We start from the raw sequence: 23,828 nt of genomic DNA on the forward strand, positions 1-23,828 counted from the left end.
GAAATGAAAGCTTTTCTTCATTTCGTTCTGAGCTGAGCCTCTCTCGTCCAATCTCTCTCTCTCTCGCCCAATCTCTCTCTCTCTCGCCCACTCTCTTACTTTCTCTCGCTCAGTCTGTTTCACTTTCACTCACTCTCTGTCTCTCTCTCTCGCCCACTCTCTTACGTTCTCTCGCTCTCTCTCTCTCTGTCTCTCTCTCTGTCTCGCTGTGTCTCTCTCTCTCTGTCTGTCTGTCTCTCTCTCTCTCTCGCCCACTCTCTTACTTTCTCTGTCTCTGTCTCTGTCTCTGTCTCTGTCTCTGTCTCTCTCTCTCTCTCTCTCTCTCTGTCTCTCTCTGTCTCTCTCTCTCTCTCTCTCTCTCTCTCTCTCTCTCTCTCTCTCTCTCTCTCTCTCTCTGTCTCTCTGTCTCTCTGTCTCTCTGTCTCTCTCTGTCTCTCTGTCTCTGTCTCTGTCTCTCTCTGTCCCTCTCTCTGTCAGCTCTTTCTTCTCTTACTTCATTATCTTCATGAGTTGCCCGTGAGCAGTCGATATCTATTTCGAGATTTTTCTCTTTCTGCTGAGTTTGGGAAGTGTCAGTCAATCAAAGCTCATGTTTTGTGATGTGTGCTCAGGGAGCATCTGTCTTTAGGAGGAGTTTCCTGGTGGCTGCGCTGCTTCATCATCAACTGCATCCTCTTCCTCCTCCTCTTCTTCCTCACCACCCCGGCCATCATATCTCCACCATGGACAAATTCAACGTCACCAAGCCGGTGGAGTATCTGAACGTAAGACGTCATGCTTTTTATTGCAATGGAACAACACCACAGCCAATCAGAAGATCTTTGATTTGTAATGTTTAGATGGGTGGACCGTGATCGGTGGACCATTGAGATCTCGCTGTATTTAGAGATGTCCAGTATGACAACTTCATAAAATCACTGCATCTAAACAGTCCTAACTTATACATTAAAATGACTCTCTTTTTCTCTGAACAGAACCCTATAGTCACTCAGTTTTTCCCCACTCTGCTGCTGTGGGCCTTCTCTGCCCTGCTGCCCACCATTGTCTACTATTCTGCCTTCTTTGAAGCCCACTGGACCAGGTATTGATACTCTCTCTGTGCAGTGACAATATTTCAACATGAGACACACAGCAGAAGAATCTGTTATCTCATCTGTTTCTCATCCGCTGATGTTTCAGGTCGGGGGAGAACAGGACCACCATGCACAAGTGCTACACGTTTCTGATCTTCATGGTTCTTCTGTTGCCATCTCTGGGTCTCAGCAGGTATCGTGTCCTCCACATTGAGTCAGAAAGTAACCTTAGAAAGAGATTGTTCATGTGAATTTACATGCTTCAAATACCAAATCATTCGTATCTAAAGGCAGTCATGACTGCTTGCATTGAGTTTTAACATTTTGTGTTTAACATTGAACCCATCCAGCAGTGTTTCTGCTCCATCCATCAGACTTTGTATTTTTGTGTCTGTAACTCTCAAAAACCCTTTTGTGTTTAGTTTGGACGTTTTCTTTCGATGGCTGTTCGACAAAAAGTTCCTGGCCAATGCTACAGTCCGATTTGAGTAAGTAAAAATGCTGCTTTTTATTTTAAAGGTATGAAATTTAGCACTACGGTGGCTGACACAGAACTAAGTTGTCGTCACGTTTTCGCTTCTTTGCCGAAGAAGATGACGTATTTATGAAGTTTGCTCTGTAGAGCAGATTGTCCGCTAAGGGCTACTGTAGAAACAAAATGGCAAATTCCATGTAAGGGACCCGCAATGTATGTAGATAGAAATTTGCTTCATTATGTAAGGTCTTGATACACCTCTGAAGGACACAGTTTTGTATATTATATTGTATTCCTTTAATGAACTGAAACGCTTCAATATCTGTCTTATGGGAATGTCATTGTTAACAGCATTAGTTTTGTTGTTGACGTGTATTACAGCTGATCATGTGTTTCAGTTGTTTAAAAGGTGTTTGTGTGTAATTGTAGGTGTGTCTTCCTCCCTGATAATGGGGCGTTTTTCGTGAACTACGTCATCGCGTCTGCCTTCATCGGGAATGCAATGGACCTGTTAAGAATTCCAGGTCTTCTCATGTACATGATCCGACTGTGTCTGGCTCGCTCGGCTGCCGAAAGGCGCAACGTCAAACGGGTAAAGACAAAAACGCACGCACGCACTGTTATACATGGATCAGTTTCATTGACAACATTCATATATTAAAGTACAAACTTCAAGAACACGAAGCATATTTTCAGCAGCATTATGTAGAATGTAATAATGTAAAATGTGTCTGCAGCATCAAGCCTATGAGTTTCAGTTCGGAGCTGCCTACGCCTGGATGATGTGCGTTTTCACTGTCGTCATGACGTACAGCATCACCTGCCCAATCATCGTCCCTTTTGGTGAGTCAGACCCCGCCCACTGCCACATCAGCCCATTCATGAACCGACAGGGTGACAGCCAATCAGAACGAAGCGGATGAAAACATGTGAATGAGACGGACAGATACAGAAGGACAGATACAGGAGGACGGAGAGAGAGAATGAAAGAGGAGGCTTAAGGAGTGTGAATAACGAAACTGATTGAATGGAGGTCAAATTGTGTATCTCCACATCGCCCCCTACTGCTCGCATGCTTCAATGCAGCCTCTTAGAATGCAATATGTCAACACATTGCGTACATGAAATAAAGATCATCCTCTTGCATATCTCAGCTACTTTAGAAAGACGGAAAGTCTCAGAAAATCTTAGGCATAAGTCTGTCTGTCTGTTTCTGTATTTCGTGCGCTCACGATATTTCTAGAACGCTTGCCGGCTGGCAGTGTGTCTGAATGACTCATCAGGTCATGCAGGTTCGGTTTCGCCGAGGAATCTTTTTTTATCACACTACACAGCCGCATGTTAATCTTAGACACAATAAACAGACATAGAATAATCTGTCCACCATCTGTGTATAAGTTTGTAATAAATGTCCCGTGGTGAACTTAACATTATAATTGCGAGGCTCAGGGGTTTGAGATGAATGGGGACTGAATGAACACGTTTACTTGAGTTTGTTTTGTGTCGGAAGGGCTCTGATGACGTGTGTGTGTGTGTGTGTTGGTACAGGACTGATGTACATGCTCTTAAAGCACCTGGTGGACAGGTACAACATGTACTACGCTTACCTGCCCTCCAAACTCGACAAGAAGATCCACTCGGGAGCTGTCAATCAAGTGGTGGCCGCACCCATCCTCTGCCTCTTCTGGCTTCTGTTCTTCTCCACGGTTCGGACAGGTGTGTGTTTATTTTTCTTTAAATGTTATTTTTAAGTAAGCAAAAGTTAGTTTTTATATATCAAATGTTTCACTGTTCTTGAAATGTATACGTTTATTATTAGGCAGTGACATCACCACCGGACCGCAGCAACGAAATAAAACTAAGATTAAAATGAACGTTCTGAATCCGTGTTGACTGACCTGGTCAATGTATGGATACATCAGATAAAAGAAATATCAGATTCTTCATTTTTTTTTTGCCATCCACAGAGAGGAGAAGCAAATTTTCTTAACACGCATGACATCATTCTTGTCTCTCCCTCTTTTCTCTGCAGGGTTTTTGACGCCACTGTCTATGTTCACCTTCGTGGTTCTCATCATCACCATCGTGGTCTGCCTATCGCACGTTTGCTTCGGTCACTTTAAATACCTCAGCGCGCACAACTACAAGGTACGAGTTGCGGTACTGAAGGTACGAGCTGATTGGAGACGTCCACCGAGCAGAATGCGTAGCTCAGTGAGACTGTCGTGAGATCAGAGCCGGAATACTCACCACAAACTATTTCTCTTTCAGATCGACACTAAAGACACAGAAGCTCACAAAGTGGAGAACGGCCGTCCTGCCAGATCTTCACCCTCCAACAGATCTCAGGTAAAATCTGCCGGCTGGTCTATAGCATTTATTTTTAATGTAGGATCTTCATAGTTTACACAAACTATCACTACACTCCAGTATTTCAACCTAAAATCAACTTCAATAGAGGCGATGGTTTAGTTTATTTAGAGCGACGCAGACTTCGTTTAGTCCTTTTTGTAGGTTAAAGTATTTTCTCAAGTACTTTTCAAACATACAGTCAATGCTAATTTATGTGGCATTAGTAGATGTTTTTCTGCTATAAATCAAATTGTACATTAATATATATATAAATTTACAAAAATCGTTGTTTACCTGTTGTATACATTTACAAAAATAAAAAGTGTATATACATTTTCTTTATAAATGTCAACTATATTTATTTAATGTTAAACTATATATATTTGCGGAATCTGCAGATGCAGCATCTGTTGTTCAGTTATTAAGGAAAACCCTCAAAAAGTGTAAACGTAGTTTACTTTTTAAACGACGACTGTATGACTTTATGAAACACGTAACACTGTGTAGCATTACGCTACCAAATCTATTGACAAAGTCCAATATCATAGGCGGGCTAACGTAGCATTGCATTCCACGTTTCTTGCAAGATAATTCATTACGATGACATAAAATAAAATTCATTTTATACCTCGTCCGTGAACATGATGGCCAATCTCCATACACCTCTGGATGGTGAAAACGCCTTGTCCCATAATTCCACTCTCCTACATGACGTCATTTAGATTCGCCTTTTGTTTTTGTTTCGAAAGTGCACCATCTAGCGGTCCAAATGTACATATTGTGGCATTAAAGCAATAACATTTATATTCATTTAATGTATTACTATAAAATAAATGTTATTTATGAAAAATTTAAACAATCAAATCTATATAAATTTAATAAGGTATTAATTATATGTATTATACATAAAACAATGTAAATGACATATTAATTTACTCTGTGAAATTGCAAATGTCCTTTGTTTACATTTTGAAAATTGAAGTTAATGTTTTCTATTATGTACAGTAAAACAAATCTTATTTGTACTTGTAGTTAAAAAGTTAATGTGAAATATGCTTAAATCTTGTACTATTTTCCTCTTTATTTAAAGGAGACTCTCATATTTCTCTCTCTTGTCATGTGCAGCAGCAGATGTACATCGCCCAGGTCCTGCAGGACCCAAACTCTGATGAGACGGGAGCGGGCAGCGGAGAGGACGAGGGTCAGGGGTCCTCACAGGATGAGGAGATGATCAACGGGGGAAACAGCCTGAACGAAGCCGACTTTCAGTCTGGAGAGGACAGTCTCATCGCCAATGAAGTCCACCACTGACCGCAACCGAGACAGGAGAGAGAGGGGTGGAGAGGGGGCGGAGCCCAAGTAAATCCACCCATCACAAAGTCCCCGTTGATGCTGTGAACTGATCTTTTTTTAGGATGTTTGCTGGCTCGAAACATCTTACAAACGCCACGTCTGCCATTCACTCAAACACACTGTACATAAGCACATGTACTCTGTACATATTAATGCCAACATGCTTCAATTGTTTTTGCCTACACTGATGGATTCACGTTCATCTGGCATTCCAAAGGTCATGTGCAATAGCCGAGACCTTCTGGGTAAAATAAAGATCCGGAAGTTTTCTCATTTCACAAATCTTTCCGACGTGCTAACTGCATTCACTGTACAGTATTCTGCCAGATTTCCGGTACTGAAAGAGACATACTAACTTTGCCACATCCGTGCTGCGGTTGCCATGGGAACGGCGATGGAAATCTCCCAGCGGCAGATCGGCAGCCATTCTTGAATTAATTTGCTCTCCGGTCTGAAGTGATGTACAGTATCTACAGACGTGTTGAGAAGTGTGTATGTTGATTTCAGATAACCCTGACGTTTATGTTGTCGCGTGACCCATATTCTCACAAGTCCTGGTGTTTTACTTTATTTTGCCTCGAATGCCTGCGAGTTACTGACGTTCTCGTGGTTATAACACAGCGGACACTAAACTGAAGACGTAATCCAGCATCTGGATTAGAGACCGGTAAATCAGATTTGGGTTACAGCTCGTGTGATGATGTGGTCCAGACCGTGCAGTCCCGCGTTTAAGAGGTCTGGATGTCATTTATTGTGAACTGAGGTGAAACAAACCAAAGACGTTCACTTCAATCCTGCATATGAGATGCAAGGAAAACCACGCTCTTGTCCTGCGTCCTTGTAGATTTGAGAATGGAATAAGATAAAAGCTGACTGTTCAAGCTTGTGCCCGTTTTGATAAGCCTTTGTCCCTCGATTTTTAAGAGAATAATAAGCTAACGTTCCGAACTGATGCTAGATCAGAGGTTTGCACTGATAGTAAAGCTATACATGTTTGTCTGTTTGTTGTTGTATTCTCAAAGTTCTGAACCGAAGACTTTGTTCGTAAAGATGGTGATGAAGATAACTGTTGAGAATATGTGGCGGGTTCTCTTCAGGCAATATATCAAAACAGGATCTAGCAAATAACACAAGTTCTGTTATTGAGAAACGAAGTGGAACAGCCTCAGGTGTTCGTTCTTTTTCCAAAAGAAGAAATGTTTACGTTTCCATTCTTTTGTCATCCGTCTTTCTGTTTTCATTCAAAGTTTCAGAAAGATACAACGGTAACCTATGAAAGCTGTAGCCACATAGTTTGACTGCGTAGGAGGCACGTGCGCTGCCTTTCGCATCTTAAAGAGTTTGTAGCTACATGCTGGAGATACTGAAACAAATTTGTGTCTGTCTACTTTTTGGAATTCAAAAGACGAGCGTAATATCGTGCGATGTCACCGAACGTGCGCTCTGTACAAAAATATAAATCCAAATTGGTCATTGTGGTTTCGTTCACCTCACCTGCTTCTTATTGAGTTAAGGCGATGAAGGTCCCTTCAGGTTTTGGCAGTGAAGTAAAGAGCAGTGGGGTGTTTTGGGGATTTTGAGAAACAAGTGTTCAGCCTTTTCAGTATTTGCTACCAATGATGTATTAAGCTTGCTGTAACAATGCTGTCGTTCAATGGATTTTTTATATATTGGTTTTGTTTTATAACCACCTTTATGCGGACACTTGAAGTTATGCAGAATTTCTTTTAGAAGGAAAACACTGAAAATAAAAGATTTTGTGCTGATGTGCCACAGGATGATTGTGTTTTGCAGAAGATGAAGATGAATTACGATGTTTGTGCAAACGCTTCATTGTTTCGATGCACATGTATAGTATGTTTGAATGAGTGAAAATGAAATGACGTATTTTAATTTCTCGAGTCTGTTAACATTACGGCTTTAGCACAAAGTTGCAAACAGACCAAGGGACATTCTTATGGTGAAGCGTTTGTCACACTTTCAGTTCCTTGATCAATAAAAGTTCATTCTGTGCATGTGATGTGTCCTCCACTCTCTACTTTGCCATAAGGGGGCGATATGCTGTTTCCCAGAAGTTGTCACTTTGTGGTTGTCATAACCTCTCATGCGACTTGAGTAACAGACTTGAAACTATCAGTTCGATTTGTCACGCTGAACACTTCCTCTTAAATGTCTTTGGGTTCCAGTCTCGACCACAAAACCCCTTTAGTTTCACTGTAAGATGATCTTGTTCTCAGATGCTTTATAGGCTTGCATCTGATGACTCCTAAAACATGTTGTGTTTGTGGTCTGTTGTTGTGGGTTAAACCGTGTTCAGATCCTGATGAAACGTTTTTCACCTAAATAAGATTTGTATATTTGATATAAAAAGATTATACATCATATCATTCAATGATGCAAACATTTTAATTTTATAACCGTATCGAACATTGTCTCATACAAAAACGAAATAATGAATATGATATAAACCGTGTTATTTCTGTTCATGATCTGCGCATTTGTGCTCTCTGCTCTATTATATGATTTGAAAGGCAGCGCTTTATAAAACAAATGAAGGAATGAGATCAATGCAGAAATTAACAAGATTTTATTAATCGAGTACACGATATTTGGCTCATTGGTTTCTTGTCTTCCATCTAGAGATTGATGTAGTGTTGTAAAAAGGTCAAGGGAAAATTTCTGTTCAAGCCACATGACCGAGGTAGCATTGTGTTTTGTACTTCTGACAGTTATACATCATCAAATGCAATTTACCTTTATATTAACATATGAAATGCACAAATATCCACCTGATAATAAAAGCTATATTGGTTAAAATTTGTAAATAAAACCTTCAATCACTAAAATCAGTATTCTATGAAAATAATAGTAAACCTATAAAAATTATTATACAAAGAATTGCTAAAATATTCATCTTAAATATGCTTTAATACAAATATATCTTAAAGGCAGCTGTAATAGACGTGTGCAATACATGTAAAATGATGGGTAGGTGCTATAACAAATACATCTGAAAAATGATAAAATAGACAACTACGAAAAATTGTAGAGGCGTACAAGGGATAGTTCACCCAAAAATAAAAAGTAATTTTTTACTCGATAGCTGTAGGGATGTTTTTCCTAAGGATCATTGTGAGTAAACGATGACAACATTTTCATTTTGGGGTAAAATGGATTTAAAACTCGTGTCCTGTCCTGCGTCAGATCAGTCTCATCCTCTGAGATCCTTGATGTTCCTCCTCGTGAATCAAACAGCCGATCTGTTCATGAGTTTCATCCAGTACTCATATGGACCATCAGTCTGTTTTCAGATGTGGAGAACTGTTCATGTGAAGGAGCAAACTGAAGACTCAGATGATCCCTCGGAACAAGAAAGACAGAGACGCTCCGAGAGCGAGACCTAGTGAGAGGAAGAAGGCCATGATCGCTCCAGCTGTCTCCGCCTCGCTCGGATCCACTTTCCTGAGAATATAGATGAGAAGTTAACTCGACAAAAAAGGACTATTTCATCGTTCCAAACCATTTTTCTTCTGAAGAACATAAAAGAAGATATTTTAAAGAACGTAAATAAAGTTGTTGATATTTAAAGATTTGGGCTGCAAGTAAAACTAAATCGTTTTTTGATGAATGTGCTGCTATGTAGTTTTACTCACTTGGGTCCAAAGCACATGCAGAGACTGGCCAGATATCCATTGGAAAAGGCAAATAGGATCATGAATGTGATGAACCAGCCGTCATGTGTGAAGTACACTGGCAGATTGTAACGTGGCTGAACGTTACACAGCATGAAGAGAGGGACAAATATCACACGAGCCAATAACAGACCCGGCAGTAACTTGCTGTCTTTACCAGGCTAGTGAAGAGAGAGAGAGAGAGAATCAATGGATGAAATAGAAAAGTATATACACCAAACTCATTAAACTGAAAAAAACCCACATTTAATTGAATGCCTTCACGATTCAAGAAATGCATATGGCTAAAATAATAACATGGATATTCAGGTGGTTTGAGAAAACACTGATCTAAGTATATTTTATTGTGATAGTTTAAGTGTTTACATTTTGTAAGACATGTATATAAAGTGTGTCTTACCCACATACACACAGCTGTGAGACTGCGACCCGCCCAGTCAAACGCATTGAAGAACAGAAAGCAGGACACAGGGATAAAATACTTCTCTAAAGAAAGAGAGAGAGAGAGAAGTTGGACAACATTTAGCTTTTTACAAAAAAATGATGCTTTTGTTTTGTTTCATGTTCTGTTATTTCATGTGATTTATTTGCTTTTTTTGCTCAATTTTGGTCCCCATGAGTCAGTGTGTATTCATGTTTAGGGATATAAAACAAGGCCACACATACACACACACAGCGTGTGATCTCACCCCAAGCTCCACTATCAGCAATAGTACTTCTAACATCCACAGTCACTGCGGGAAATGTGCCGATGGTGATTGTGAAAGCAAAACACACAGAGAGAGCCATAACCCAGATCTGAGAAATCAAACAACACATCAACAAATCAATACATTTTACTTGCTCGTGGTGCTCTGGCCTCTATATATTTTATATCCTCCAGATGAAAACACAAAATCATTCATCTTTCAATTTAAATGAATTAATTTAGTGATATCAAACATTGACTTTATCGTAGCTCAAGCATAAATGATGTATCTGAGATTTATACTTTAAATGACTAGATGTAATTATCTTTTGCCGCACATCACAGTCTATCATATCATATTTACCTTTTTAAAGATGCTAAAGACTGAAGTGGTTTGTTTGCTCTTTTCTGCAGCGCTGGGTTCTTGTTTATTCTGATCTACAGAAATGCAACAAAACAAACATATTCAGCCCTTAGTTCATCTTACTGTATCCACACTACATGCGATGGGAGTCGTGACGTCACCTTTCTTCATCAAGCCCAGCTTATTCTCCTCATCCTCATCAGGTTGACTCTGGTTACTCTGATAGTATTGATAAAACTCCTGCAGGATGAACGGAGCAAACACGTGTATGTTCTCAATGTGTCAAACTTTAAAACCACACCTTATATGCATGATTCAGGTTACTCAGAAGAAAAGGTTTGAACACCTAAAGTCCTGGGCCAAACATTTCCATATATGATATTCTATTTCACTTTGACATCAGTCATAATATGGAGGAAAAATGGGTGGTAAAGGTTTATTGGATTTGATTTGACTTGTCTTGAAGCCGCTTAGATCTTACCAGTTTTGGAAGGGCAACATATGAAGCCATTGCTATAGCTATAACAACACACGCTGTGATGAAGTATCCAAACGCACTGTCCTTCAAAGCCGAACCACCTGAGAAAGAGAAAGAGAGAGGGTTGCTATTCCATGAAAATAATCCAAAGAATCAATCATCAATAAAACACTCACTGGCGATGGCACAGATCATTGCGAAGGCCGCAAAGGTTCCTGCGAGCCCCTGGCCGCTCATGATGGGTGTCGTGTGTGACGCTGGTAAGACACCAGCCATTCCAAAGAGACTTCCCTGCAGGATAGCTCCAAACGCTGACAACAACATCACACACTTAATTAAATAAGATAGTCTTATTTAATTAACTCTGCATATAGTAATTTATTGTGTGTCTGATATTTGAACTGTGTTTTGACTTCCATAACCTTTTATGTTTTACTTATAGTCAATGTTTTCTTGTACAGCTGCTTTGTAACAATGAAAATTGTAAAAAGCGCTATATAAATAAAGCTGACTTGACTTGACTTGACACAGAATATTGCGAATAAAGCAGTTTTGATTTCATGTGGATGTTTGAACTGAAAAAGCCTCAGATGTCATGCTTACAGTTGATGCAGATGATTTTGATCATGGTGATGCTGAAGAAAGGCAGCGGTTCCATATCGACTTTCACCAGAATTGCGGTCACTAAAAACAGCAGCAGGATCGCCACCAAACTTCCTGCGATTCTGAACTTCTGAGGAATTCTGCAGGAACAGAAGAGTCATTATTTAAACAGCTACAACAAATAAACAACATACTCATTTTAAGGTGAATCCACTTTTGTCCGTCTCTTTAAATAGTCACGTCTGCATGACCCCTATGATCTCTAAACGATTTACTTCAGGCCTGTTTTTATTGCTTTAACATCATTTTGAAACGCCTTGTGATTGATTTCATTTGTAAAAGCCACAAACCCCCGCAGCCAAACCCTGAAGGTCTTACCTCTGATGAAGAACTGAATTCAGACATGAAAACGCCAGCAGGGGAAACATAGCACACAATGTCATCACATTATTAAATTTGGATTGTAAGACACTCCGTGCTTCCGTTTGATTGACAGAGAAGTTTCCTTCATTCAAAGGCTGTGGGTCTGAGAGACGACTGGTGAAATACTACGAGACAAAACGAGACACTCTTACGTTGAGAAGAATCTTCAGGATGTTATTATTGTTTAAGTCATCATTTCTGGTCTGTCCTGACAAAAACAATCTGAAGGTAAAATCAAACAAATGATGAGATTTAAAATGGTCACCATGGTTGCGGTCATGAAGAAATTCCATGGCAGCAGAGTGCCTAGACCCAACATGAAGAAAATCAACCAGACGCCATTATATCTGTCGAGAGAAGAGACACCAGATGAAAATACTAGAACTAGACAGCTAAGAAGTTGTATGTGTCGCATGCATATGAGATGTATAAAGTTTAAAGCTCAGTATGCAATACAATATATACAGAATATACTAAATTAAATAGACAGATATCTGAAAAGCTTAAGAAAATGATGATGAAGAGACATTAGATGTTTTTTGTACTAGTCTCCCACTGGACACCTCCTGTGTAATGTTAGTTTCTTGAATTCACGGACATTACAATTAGCATTGACTTATTTTTTGTTGTGTTACAGAGAAAAGCAAACACATCAGAATGAGTCCAGCTGCTGGAGAGAACCTTTAACTTTATATATATATACAAATATAAAAGTTTTCTACATTTATGTAAAGTGCCCTGAAAAGCTGTGTTAATGGCGCTAATAAAGTCATTATTATTCTTATTATTAACTCATCCACCGGCCCTTATAAAACAAATGTTAACACTCACTTGTCTTTTGGCACCTGAGGGTCCATTTCTGTGAAAGAGTCAGAAGAAAGACCTCCAACAGCCCTGAGAGACGTACAAAACACAGGTTTGAAAGATTTAGGAGCGGCCGTTTCCCAGACAGGGCTTAAACCAACACATTTACAGGTGACAACTTACACTGAGACATCTTAAAATATATCAGTGAAGTTGTTCGGTCTCAAGAAGCACACATGGTTTTGTTTTTTAAATTGAATTAAATATACCTAAAAACACTCCGTAATCCGTAAAGACAGTGCACAATATATTGTATTAATATGAAGGAATTTTCCATATTCATTTTGTACAGTTTTCCTTTATTTTACATTTTGCACCGCATTCAATTACAAATTAGCATTAACGGAAATGTTCATAAAATAAAGGAAAAAATACTGCCAGTACCTGTTCTGATTTGACAGTGTAATTTAACAAGGCATATAGTCTTGATTTAAACTAATCCCTGTCCGGGAAACCACCCTATAAAAGTTAAAAGGAAAGTATAACAACAGGAAATTTCTCATTTAAACAAACAAAGAATAAATAGCAACATCATTCAAGAACATAAGAAAACCTCAAGCAATACTAGTAAACATATTCCTCTTACGCTATTTATAAAAATTCATTTTAAGCACATAGCCCATTTATATTTTCAAACTAATGAAAATAAAACATTACACAGTTTCTTTGGGATGCTATCACATGCTGTAGTAGTAAAGTACTTACGGTCTCTTGAATCGAGCCCTTCACACCATGAACACAAAGCACTAATATACGGGTGTGCATCTGTCCATCTGCTTTCTAAAGACAAGCCACGCCCACTCATGCATATGTAATTCACTGATAATGTTGCTTATCTCAGCGTCTGCATAAGCACATCTTACGCACCCCCACGTAAACATGCCACTTACAGCAAAAACACTGAAACTCTTCTCAGATAAATAAGACTGTACTCAAACATACAATGACACTAGTACAAAAGTCCTCTTTGTTTCTATTATTGGTTAATTGGTATTAATGACTTATTTTACAGTTGTGGCCGTAACGTCCTTTTACTGTATGTCACAAGGGTTTTGTTGGAGATAATATCAAATGGAGCTTAATTGTGCTTTGTTGTAAATGAACATCACACATGTAGAACAAAGATCTGCACTGTTACCCGTGTCACTGTGAAACCAAGAATGAAACCTGCGACTCTTTAAAATGCTGAAGCACACAAAAGGAATCACGAGACGTGTGTCAGATACGGGAAGTGGGTCTGTTCTCTAAGCGTCATGAAATAAATGTGAGGCGGTCAGAGTTCAGCTAAGGTTTGTGGTGGAAAGGTACATTCACACCCCACAAGCTCTGCTTCTCCTCACAGACACATCAGAATCTCAACGTCCGCTGTAGGGAGGAACATACCACGAGGAGACAGATGGAGCAGCCCAAATTCCATCGGACGACCTCTCCAACGGGCAAATATTTCCATGTTGGATGAGAGATATGACTTGCAAGCAGGTGAAAAGACGTGTTCTGATTGGTCAGCATCACATCACATAGCTAAAGATGTTCTTAGCTGTCAAGCGAGAATATAACTCAGCAAACTCATCCAAGTACATTAAACCCGAATTTGAAAATTCTGTTCTCATTCAGTCACTCTTGGCAGTTCAGAACAAAGTAGAAAATGTTTTGAAAAATGTTCAAATGGTCCCCATTGACATGACATCGACATCCATTTTTGGCGACTGACATTCTTTAAAATAACTTATTTTGTGTTTTGCAGAAGACAGAAAGCCTGTTCAGCATAGCAAAAGGATGACTAAATGATGACAGAATGTTCATATTGAGACGAACTATCCCTTTAAGATCATTAAACACACATATCAAAGTCAAATGAAAACCATATACAAATGAACCACGTTTTTTATTAAGAAACAATACAGTAGTATGTTATATAACCACGACAATCTATTTTTATGTGTATAGTGCTTTTCAAAACAGAAAACAATGATTTTAATGTGGCGAAGACTTTTAAATACGCGTCACCCCGACAGAGTTACAGTACAACTACATATCCCAGAACTCCACCTGTCAACAAGATGGCGTCTCTCACATCTGGTGTTTTTTGGACACTCGCGTTGACAAAAAACAATAAGAAAAACTAGAATTGCATTTTGTGTGCTGTGGTATTTGGAGGATGCAACGATGTTTTTAAACAGAGGTGAGTATATTATGACTTCATGTGCAGGCGTTTAGTGTGCACTAGAAGTGGCGTCCAGATGTCTTTTTAGGGCCCTTACTTCAGGAGAAAGTCCATACCTAAACAATTACAAGCTGGTAATGACACAAACTCTTATGGAATGTTTGAAGACGATAAGGATTGTACATAATATTTAATTATTTATGCGGATTTATGCTGCTGACCTCTGGTGGTTTGCACGTGCTTTACAATAAAAAACCGCAACAGCGCGCTTTTAAAATTCAGTCCTGTCAATCATCTCACAAAGCAATGTAAGCACCGCCCACCGATGGCCTGCATGGCATCCTTCGTCCTCCCAAACTCCTCTGTTCTCATTTAAAAAAAAATTATCTTAATCCTGTAGTCCCGAGCTGAACCAGCGTATTCGGGTCGAAATTAGAGATACCACGAAAAATGTATAAAGCTTTTATTTATATCACCATAGTTGAATGAAAACATTACAATTAAACTATAATTACTGTAGAAAAACGTTTTCTTAAAGGTTGTACGAACCAAAACAAGACGCAGTGGTCATGCAGCAGTGGCCGACATCCTCAAACTCCTTTTGACCTTCTGATCATCTCACTTTTCCTGTCAAGCCCTGTTTGCACCGTGATGCAGTTAAACGCACCAGATAACAGGCCAAAATTGTTATATACTAGTTGAAACACACCAGAGTTTGACTTCTTTTATTATTAATCCCTTGATCGTCTAAGAATAACCACAAATATGTGCTATTATGATTTGATGGAACACGCAGGCCAGATGAAAACAGCCATACGAGTGTTGGCCACCGCCCTAGATCATATCGGATTAATTCCTTTAGATATATTAATGAAGGAAATCCTGACAGTAGTGTTGTGTAAATGAACTGGAAAAAACGTTTGATTAGGAATTGAAGTGTCTGTTAAGTCAGTCTGTTTTAAAAGGTTTAACATGAATAACAATTCAATGTTAGAAGTATTTTTTAGTGTCTGCAAAAATGATTATTGCACTTATTTGTGCTTAGTTGTATACATTTTGTTGTAGCTTAACCTGGTAAAAATGTTCGTTTTTTTGTAATGCACGTTCTTTATTGTTTATGAGCCAATTTGTGATATCTCAGCAGACTCTGTTAATAATCCGCCTCTTTTGATATATATGAAGGGAGAATATCACCGACCTAATGAAGCGTGACGTTTCAGTGACCGGAGCAGTCGTGCAAAGTCTACACGAGTGAAGATACAGCTGAGTCACAAAATACAGATATGACAGATATGTAATGACTTTCAGCGTATGTACATTGAGCTCAAAAAGTATTTGTGACGGTCAAGTCACCTAAAAATGTAATTGCATTATATAGCTAGATATTGTGTCATATCTAAACAAATGATGCTGGAGATTTTATTGGAATTTGAATTAGAACTGATTTTGCAGTCATTTTTAAGAAGGGGGTTCACACAGATGCGTAGATTGGAATTTAAAATATATTTAAAAGCTGAAAATTACATAACCAACAAACATGTTTTACATTTTTTCTGATGGTTAATCGTCTTTCCCACATCAGAGCACACGTACACACGTACTAACATTCATGTGTCGGTCTCCCTGCTGTCTGCATCCCCCCAAACCTTTGACTATACATGACGTTTTAAGTTTTCATTTAGTCATTGCAAGCCATTGTGATGTGTGCTTTTGGGATATTCCATCATTTCAATAACACTGAGCCGACCTGTTCTTCATGTTTTATCTCAATATGAATCCCTGCTTCGATCAGAAGTCTCATTAAGAGATCTCAACGACATCAAAAAATATCTTTCAATTGTGACTATTCTCGTGAGCTCTGATGATTATCTGATCTGGATGTTTTTCCTGTAGAATGAGCAGGAAAGATCTCTTCCCGGTGTTTTCTCAGCTACAATCTAACATTCACACCAGTCAGAGCTCAGCTCCACAAATAACGGATGTGTTGAGTGAGACTGAGTTGAGGAAACGTGTAAGATGAACAGAAAGTATGCTTGTCAAACACACAAGATGCTGAGTCGGTTATCTCACTATTCTCTCTGCTGTTATTTCAAAGTCAGCTGTCAAGACGCTGCGGCGGATTCATTGTTGAACCTGAATAATGCCGTGTAAACACCTCAAAGATATCACTGATAACAGTGCGGAGGGAAACGTGTGAGAGCCACACGTCTATTGACACAAACAGAAATAATGCTGCTACAAATAATGTAAATGTAAATAATATGACCCTATATATTTGGGTTGCACAGTATATTGAATTAATTATATTTAATTTATGTTAATATTAACTTATGTTATTATTTTACAATATAATTAAATAAATGATTTCGTTGTATGTTCATTTTATTAAATAAACAATTTGTTTAATGAATCCTTTAGTTAAGGTGCATTTAAAGAAACCGTGTGGTACATTGCCATCTAGCGGTTGAGCTTGGTATGCAGTCTAAATTCATAATATTGGAGACATAAATTTAGCCAAGTAAGGCTTTTCGGTTTCTTTTGCTTGTTATCAGAAGTAATCTACAGGTACTCTAGTGTTTGTGAATGTGTACCGGAAGTTAAGGGTAGTCCATGAACACCAACATATGTTTATGTCATACTTGTTGCAGAAAGTCTGCAGATTTCATGGCGTTGTGTGTGATGGTCCGTTTTTCTCTGCAAACTTTCAAAAAGTCTACAAGTGTGTGACGATAGTGTTTTAAAATTCTGTGCAGATTTGAAAAGTTGTGTAGTGTATTAGCCTTTAGATCATTTCATTATTATTTCCACTTTAAGTTCAAATTATTCAAAGTAATTATTCAATTGTTCAAAGTATTATCATAAAAAATCTTATCATATCACATCTTTTTCTAGTAGGTCAACGTATCTGTTTGTTGCAGATTTTAAGTTGTAGCCAAATATTAAAGGCGGTTTTCCGAATGACGCTTGTTTAAATAAAGGCGGGCCAAGTACCAAAACAACCTTGTAGCCAATCAGCAGTAAGGTGCACAGGACGGACATTAGTCGAGCCGAGCGCTGACGAATTCTAAAGATGGGGTGTGTTTGTTTTGGTGATTTCAACAACAACAATGGCTGTGAGAAATTGGACATCCGCCTTTAACTGACATCAGCCTGGCCAATATACTGTATCTATCTGTAACCATACAGAAGTTTGATATATTTTTAAGCCAGTTGCAAAATATACAGCGAAAATCATCATGATAGTTTGATTTTAGACTGAATCAAATGTCTTCGTTGATCGACAATGTTTCACCGGCGGCAGTTAAGTATACCTAACCCTCCTTTACAAAAACTGAGCGATTCATTCAGAGTGAAAGTGTGTCCGACTGGTCTTACCTTTAGCTCGAGCGCTTGAACGGTCTTGTTTAAAGTTTCGGATGTGTTTTGTACAGATTTCAACTCTTTCCTGCCTGCTTTTGCTGTTCACGTGAACAGGGGTCTCATCTCACTAACCAAACTCACTCTTACGTAATGTTTTCTGCTACTGCACATGTGTTTCTGTCACTCACAGGTTCCAACAAATCCCAGATAGAAGATCTGTTCAGTCACTGTAAGCAGCCCACACATTGATAATAGATCTTAATTTTGATTTACTAAAATGTTAAATGTTTTAACCTTTATAATAACAAATATGGTGACTTTAATGGTTTCATTTATATTAGTAAGTCAAGAAGCGGACATTAGAGAAAGGAAAGGTTTGAATGAATGAATCAATAACATTCACTGAATGTTTTCTGTCTGTGGGATCATGTGATGCAATGCTGTTTGTCTGACTGATAGTTGAGAGAATCATTTACAGACTCTAATGACACTGATCGTCATCCATTACATCTATTACATTAACATCATTACAATCAATAAATACCTGATCAAAAAAGACTTTTTCTATTCTATTCTACAGTGAGCTTATATCCGAGTTGGACCGATAATAGGTTTGACAAAACATTTATATTATCTGATAAAGTCACACTTTTTTTGCCTGATGGTTTATCTGTGATTCGATTCAAAACTTAATAAAACCTCTGTGTGTCCAGCAGAAAACTCGCAGTGTACGTCTAAATATCTAAGATTTATATGTAGGTGCCTTTTTGTTAGATAAAAAACGCACGCGTTTCACGTCTAATGTTTAAAAATAGATCAAACAGAATATCAAAACGACATCATCACAAACATAAAATATATGACAATAATACAAATGATTTCAAACGATAAAATACCTAATGCAACATATTTAAACAGCTGAGGAAATATTTCAAATGTATATTTTTAAAACATTAATCGAATAACAGACCGTATTTCAGTCGCTTCCAAAAATCCAATAAAATCACATGTTTCTAGTTTGTTTACAGTAAGCAATCAATCATATAATCCAGAGTCGGTGTAAATCCGAGCAGAAAGCACTCTTACCTGCGACGGATGTAAATGTGTTCTGTGACTCCACAACTGAAGATCAAAGACCACCACAACTCTTATCTTAGGCTCTCGTACTTTACGCATGCTTTTAAAACCCTTATCACTGCAGGGTCAAAGGTCAACATGTGCAGGGTTTTGTCTATCATTCAAGGCATTACAGATACCTTCAGTGTACCATGGTACCAACACAGTACTTTTTGTACGTATAATTATTTGCATTTTTAAAAACGTGTTTTACAGTATTGTCTTTGGGAATCAGTATTACTTGTGCAGAAGCTTAAATGAATCTGATAATTGTCTGAAATCCTTTCACTATTTATCACCATGGTCCTTTTTCCAGGAGAAACATTTACAATTACTACAACATTAACAAGATAACGGATACAATAAAGATGAATTACATGTAAAGTTCTGTTCTCTAAAAAATGAAACCTCTCCCATCAACACTTTTATCTAAAGTTGAATAACAGCAAATGCCACAGTGATGACATGAACTGAATGCCAATATTGTAATAACATCTCACTCTCTCACTTCTATAATCACCTAAAGATATACTATATATATATAAATATATATATATATATTAGATAAGAGTCTCATCTGATTTCTCTGTGCTGTCTGGTTGTTCAGGTTGTGTGAGGTCCTGGTATTGTTTATTACATAATTTAGGAAAGGATAGTAATACTATAAAGTAATACTGTTATTCTTTGTGTAGTTTTTTATCGCTGATATAAGTTTTCATTTATTACAATTATAATATTTCAATTAATTTAAATATTAATAATAATAATTTATATTTACATTAACATTTAATAATTTAGCAGACGCTTTTATCCGAAGCAACTTGCAAAGAGTTCATGGAGCAATAAGCGATATGTCATACAAGAGCAATAGTACAATAGGTGCTAATACAAAGTTACTAGTTTCAACAAAAGCTAGACCACTACCTATATATATATATAGCGTATCATTGAATAATATAAGTTGTAAATATAAATCATAGTCCCGGTTTCACACACCATGCTTTGCTTAAGCCAGAACTAGCCCCTGAGTTCAATTATATTTAAGTCGCTTTTGGCCGTAGAAAGAACATTCCTGGTGTGCATCTTGAGACAAAACTAACATGATTAAAGATCATTTACGTTCTTTTCAGTTACGACAGCTCAAACATTGATTTTAGTCTGGGACTAGCCTTAATGGTCACAATAATTTGCATTAATAATTAAAAGCATTAAAATCTTGAACGGTATCAAATGTTGTGGTGATATTGATATTATTCAGATGATCGCACGGTTTTGCAGAGTAAAATAAGCAGTGATACACAAAATAGGTTTTAGGAATATTTTTATTGTTTAGATTTGGGTCATTAAGAATGGCAGCAGGTAAAGTAGTTGTGTACACATCAGCATCATCAGCAACGAATCAAGGACACGTCACAATGATATTTGCTCCATTAAGATCGTGTTGTGTTGTTTGTTTTTTATTCTGTGTGGGCTCATGACAGGTCTGTAAGTTGGAGTATATAACATCAGAGAGGCTTGAAGAAGTGCTGTCCATCACCTACCCACATCAAAACAACAAAACACAGACAAGTCGATGAAAACATGCACGTGGATAACGATGCTGAGCGCTGTCTTGGTAGGCTCCATTAATAGTATGACTATAAGGCACATGAAAGTCAAGTGTACTTACATGTTAAAGAGCACAGGATCACCTGCAGGAGAGATCAGATCTTTACTGAAAAACATATTCTAACATATTGCTAAGGTGCTTTTAACGCATTTAATGTGAAGATCTGCTGTGCGGTTCTGAGTGTTAGAAATGTAATACGTTAGCTTTGCAGATGACACAATGTTAAGAAAACTATGGGTTATATTCAGACAAGGATTCGTGTAACAGTCACATTGACGCTTGCCTCCGTTTTCCGGCTAACACTGAGTTGAGGTATTTCTTCGCAGCCATCTGTTTACGGTATCGACTGTAGTTGTCTGTGAAGACGGCGTCGGAATGACGTTTGACTGGCTCCACACCCAGTTCATCGCTGCGGCACAGACAGGAAATGACATCACATGGCGTTTAATGAGATTATGGCATGTCATTATTAAAAGCTTGATTGAATCAGCTGTCATGTAACAGATTACACATTATCTCTCGTTCGGCACATTGACTGTTAAACATGCACAGTTATTTCAACACTAAAACTAAAAATACTGTCGTCATTTACTCCAAACCTGTAGAAATGATTTAGATCCGCCGAACATAACATAACTTGAATAATTGTTCTTAAAGTAAAGTGAACATGGGCATGTACCCCATGAATGTCCAGATGTGAACGTCAGAGATTGCAGATGTTACCTGACTCTCTTTGCCATGAGGGACTCCAGGTATTCTTTAGCAGAGAGTTGACCGAGCAGTTTGCTATATCCGCTGGTGAACAACCCGTCGGCGTGTCTGGATGGTCTGAAAACAGTTTTGAACCTTAATAGCAAATGTGCATGTGTTTTCATACACAAACATTTCCTTCATCACATTCAAATAATCAACCGTTTAGTAATGGATTCATATTTTTAACGCTAGGATACATGTATTAGATATGGCGTGTTGATGTATGAGTTTACCTCTCAACTGTGTTTGCGATTTCATACAAGAGTTTATACGCCTCTAAATCCTGTAGTGACGGATCTCTGGTCCACTCATCTTCCCCGTCTTCATCTAAACTGCCTGATCTAAAAAAGTATTATGGCAAAATATTATAATAAACAATTAGAAACCCAGTTGGATCTTTAAAGAGCTCATTTGTATCAGTGATTTTCAAACAATTACATTTAGAAACGGTTAATAAAATGCATTTATTAATCCATAATGAACAACATTTAAATATACAATCAAATATATAATAAATAAAACATTTTGATGAGACTAATGTTTCTATTTGGGTGGATTTGGTTCTAAATTCAATTATTAATGCAAGTTTACATAGAAAATATAACTAATAAGCCTGTTGCATGTCTTACCTGATGTCAGGATATCCAGAGATCGCAGGCAATGCAAGAGTCCTGCAGCAGAAAACACTGCACATCGCAATCAGAAGAAGAGTTTGACAGCTGCTCGGAGAGATCATGACTTTCTGAAAGAAGAACAAAAAAAACTTAAGTTAGATTCAATCTACGGAGGATGTTTTCTTCTTCATCTGTTCTCTGTGGTTGATTTTACATTCATATGAATGTGTAGTCTTTAAGTTGTCTTTTAAGTCTTATATACAAACATACATGCTTAGTACATAAATGTCATTTCAATATAACAAATATTTGTTGCAGAGGAAGCTGAATGGCCACGGCGACTATAAAAAACATAATGCACTCCTGATAAATACTAATAATAGTCCAGATTTAAGGCACTCACTGTAGAGATGTTCTGTCAGCCCGTTCCAAGATCCTGACACCTGTGTAAATGAAGAATACTGTAGTTTCCTCCGCTCTGATCGCCTCTGCCCCTGCGGCGTATCTGGCTTTCTTCTGGAACCTCTCGCTTTTATACACCTGATTATTCACTGAACTGAGACCTCTGGGCGTCTGACCTGCGTCACCATCATCCCAGCAGGACACTCACTGTCGGTCATCTATTGGTCAAACTCAAATCCACTCTCCATGTGTTTGTGAGAATGATGCAGAACTCTTTGATTTTACTTGCATTTTATATTTGAATACTAAAATATCATTTCAGCCGTTTCGAGAAGTCAAAGTGTGACGTTTCATGTGTTCTCACACGTTTTGACTTTTTAAATAAAGCAGATGAAATTGTATTGGTTTGTGTCATTAGATGGTTTGTTATGCAATGTTTGTGCATTACAATTTGATGTAGCTATGGCTTTAACTACATGTTTACTTTCGCTCCAGTTTGTTTTTGTCTGGAGATGTTTTTGATGTCTTTGAGTCGTGTTCACAATACTTTCCAGAGCTGAAAGTGCAGATGTTGATGTTTAAAACGTGGATTCCGGTAAATGTTGGCATTGGTGAGCCGAGGTCTTGGGTGGTAATTCAGGACGTTCATTAGATTGAGACTGAAGTATGACGTGATGTCAGTGGTATCATGGTCATTACAGAAGCATCAGTCAATCATATTACAGAATTCTGCAGGTCTGCTAATCTAATATCACAGCAGAATATTTCTGCACACACTGTGTTCATGTCAGCGCACACAAAAGACTGAAACAGAAATACACTTTGATAAGAAACGTAAAATGTGGGGTGTGGATTTAAAAAAAAAAAGATTTCCGGGAGTTAGAGGTACACTCTTTAAAATAAAGATGCTTCAAAAAGTTCTTCACAGCCATGCCATCCAGGTCCTAAAGATTGATTTTTTTTCTACTCTTCATAGTCTAAAATAACCTTTCCAACATTAACAAAAGGTTCTTTGTAACAGTTATTTGTGGATCAGCTAAACCACTAAAATAGTTGTTCTGTGGCATCATGAATGTGGGTGAGGGCAAGGAGAGAACATCCATGTATTGTACACTATAAAAGTTATCATGTCTAGAAATATAAGAATCGAAGCAGTTTGTTTAAAACAAGCAAAACAAAAGCATCATTTTTTTTCTTACCCCACTGGCAGTTTATTTGCTTCCTAAAAACTTTTTAAATTATTATATTTTCTTTCATAAAACAGCACTACATTTACTTTTAGGCATTTATCCAAAGCGAATTCAGGGAGCAATAAGCATCATGTCATACAAGACTAAATATCTTTCCTTTAGCTGATGTATCTTCATTTATCTTACTAGAAAACAAGACAAAAATGCTTTGTACACACACAAACGAATGTGTGTTGCTATGTAGTTGCTGTGGTA

At 37.9% G+C, this 23,828-nt stretch overlaps 3 protein-coding genes across 11 annotated transcripts in view; 1 reads left to right on the forward strand and 2 right to left on the reverse strand.

Annotated features, from left to right (window-relative positions):
* tmem63bb (transmembrane protein 63Bb) overlaps nucleotides 1–7,447 on the forward strand; it is a 28,442-nt gene extending 20,995 nt beyond the window's left edge. Inside the window, 11 exon segments of the mRNA XM_079483818.1 lie at nucleotides 605–709; nucleotides 712–764; nucleotides 975–1,081; nucleotides 1,180–1,266; nucleotides 1,496–1,561; nucleotides 1,978–2,140; nucleotides 2,286–2,391; nucleotides 3,097–3,264; nucleotides 3,581–3,696; nucleotides 3,820–3,897; nucleotides 5,026–7,447. Of these exon segments, the coding sequence (XP_079339944.1) occupies nucleotides 605–709; nucleotides 712–764; nucleotides 975–1,081; nucleotides 1,180–1,266; nucleotides 1,496–1,561; nucleotides 1,978–2,140; nucleotides 2,286–2,391; nucleotides 3,097–3,264; nucleotides 3,581–3,696; nucleotides 3,820–3,897; nucleotides 5,026–5,211 (1,235 nt within the window). The 3' untranslated portion in view covers nucleotides 5,212–7,447.
* A 196-nt stretch (nucleotides 7,448–7,643) lies between these two features.
* On the reverse strand, nucleotides 7,644–19,094 carry slc29a1b (solute carrier family 29 member 1b). 9 transcript variants are annotated; one of them, XM_079483508.1, is made up of 15 exons: nucleotides 18,976–19,013; nucleotides 13,749–13,902; nucleotides 12,750–12,824; nucleotides 12,333–12,395; nucleotides 11,767–11,848; nucleotides 11,457–11,626; nucleotides 11,079–11,218; nucleotides 10,652–10,786; nucleotides 10,479–10,576; nucleotides 10,159–10,237; nucleotides 9,998–10,071; nucleotides 9,635–9,743; nucleotides 9,346–9,431; nucleotides 8,907–9,106; nucleotides 7,823–8,715 (listed from the first exon to the last, which is right to left on the reverse strand). In XM_079483508.1, the coding sequence occupies exons 4-15, from the start codon at nucleotides 12,356–12,358 to the stop codon at nucleotides 8,604–8,606; spliced, it is 1,311 nt and encodes a 436-aa protein (XP_079339634.1). In that variant the 5' UTR covers nucleotides 12,359–12,395; nucleotides 12,750–12,824; nucleotides 13,749–13,902; nucleotides 18,976–19,013; the 3' UTR covers nucleotides 7,823–8,603. The 9 variants fall into 9 exon arrangements, 8 of the variants coding, with proteins under 8 accessions (XP_079339628.1, XP_079339629.1, XP_079339631.1 ...); XM_079483505.1 differs by lacking the exon at nucleotides 12,750–12,824 and having other exon boundaries at nucleotides 7,822–8,715; nucleotides 18,976–19,088; XM_079483507.1 differs by lacking the exon at nucleotides 13,749–13,902 and having other exon boundaries at nucleotides 18,976–19,044.
* A 1,223-nt stretch (nucleotides 19,095–20,317) lies between these two features.
* vipb (vasoactive intestinal peptide b) lies at nucleotides 20,318–22,488 on the reverse strand. Its single transcript, XM_079483510.1, has 7 exons — nucleotides 22,385–22,488; nucleotides 21,997–22,109; nucleotides 21,601–21,708; nucleotides 21,338–21,442; nucleotides 20,898–21,023; nucleotides 20,675–20,696; nucleotides 20,318–20,542 (listed from the first exon to the last, which is right to left on the reverse strand). The coding sequence occupies exons 2-6, from the start codon at nucleotides 22,101–22,103 to the stop codon at nucleotides 20,693–20,695; spliced, it is 450 nt and encodes a 149-aa protein (XP_079339636.1). The 5' UTR covers nucleotides 22,104–22,109; nucleotides 22,385–22,488; the 3' UTR covers nucleotides 20,318–20,542; nucleotides 20,675–20,692.
* Nucleotides 22,489–23,828: the final 1,340 nt, after the last annotated feature.

Source organism: Barbatula barbatula, assembly GCF_947034865.1.
Source record: "Barbatula barbatula genome assembly, chromosome: 20".
Taxonomy (NCBI): Eukaryota; Metazoa; Chordata; class Actinopteri; order Cypriniformes; family Nemacheilidae; genus Barbatula; species Barbatula barbatula.

Excerpts from the sequence above, each read along its gene's own strand:
- slc29a1b (XM_079483502.1), bottom strand. The coding sequence starts at position 12,358 with ATGGACCCTCAGGTGCCAAAAGACAA. Across the intron at positions 11,849-12,332 it reads CCTCAGGTGCCAAAAGACAA|ATATAATGGCGTCTGGTTGA; the intron begins GTGAGTGTTAAC and ends TTCTCTCGACAG. Across the intron at positions 9,432-9,634 it reads TGCTGATAGTGGAGCTTGGG|AGAAGTATTTTATCCCTGTG; the intron begins GTGAGATCACAC and ends CTCTTTCTTTAG.
- vipb (XM_079483510.1), bottom strand. The coding sequence starts at position 22,103 with ATGATCTCTCCGAGCAGCTGTCAAACTCTTCTTCTGATTGCGATGTGC. Across the intron at positions 21,443-21,600 it reads ATCGCAAACACAGTTGAGAG|ACCATCCAGACACGCCGACG; the intron begins GTAAACTCATAC and ends AACTGTTTTCAG. Across the intron at positions 21,024-21,337 it reads CTCATGGCAAAGAGAGTCAG|CGATGAACTGGGTGTGGAGC; the intron begins GTAACATCTGCA and ends TCTGTGCCGCAG.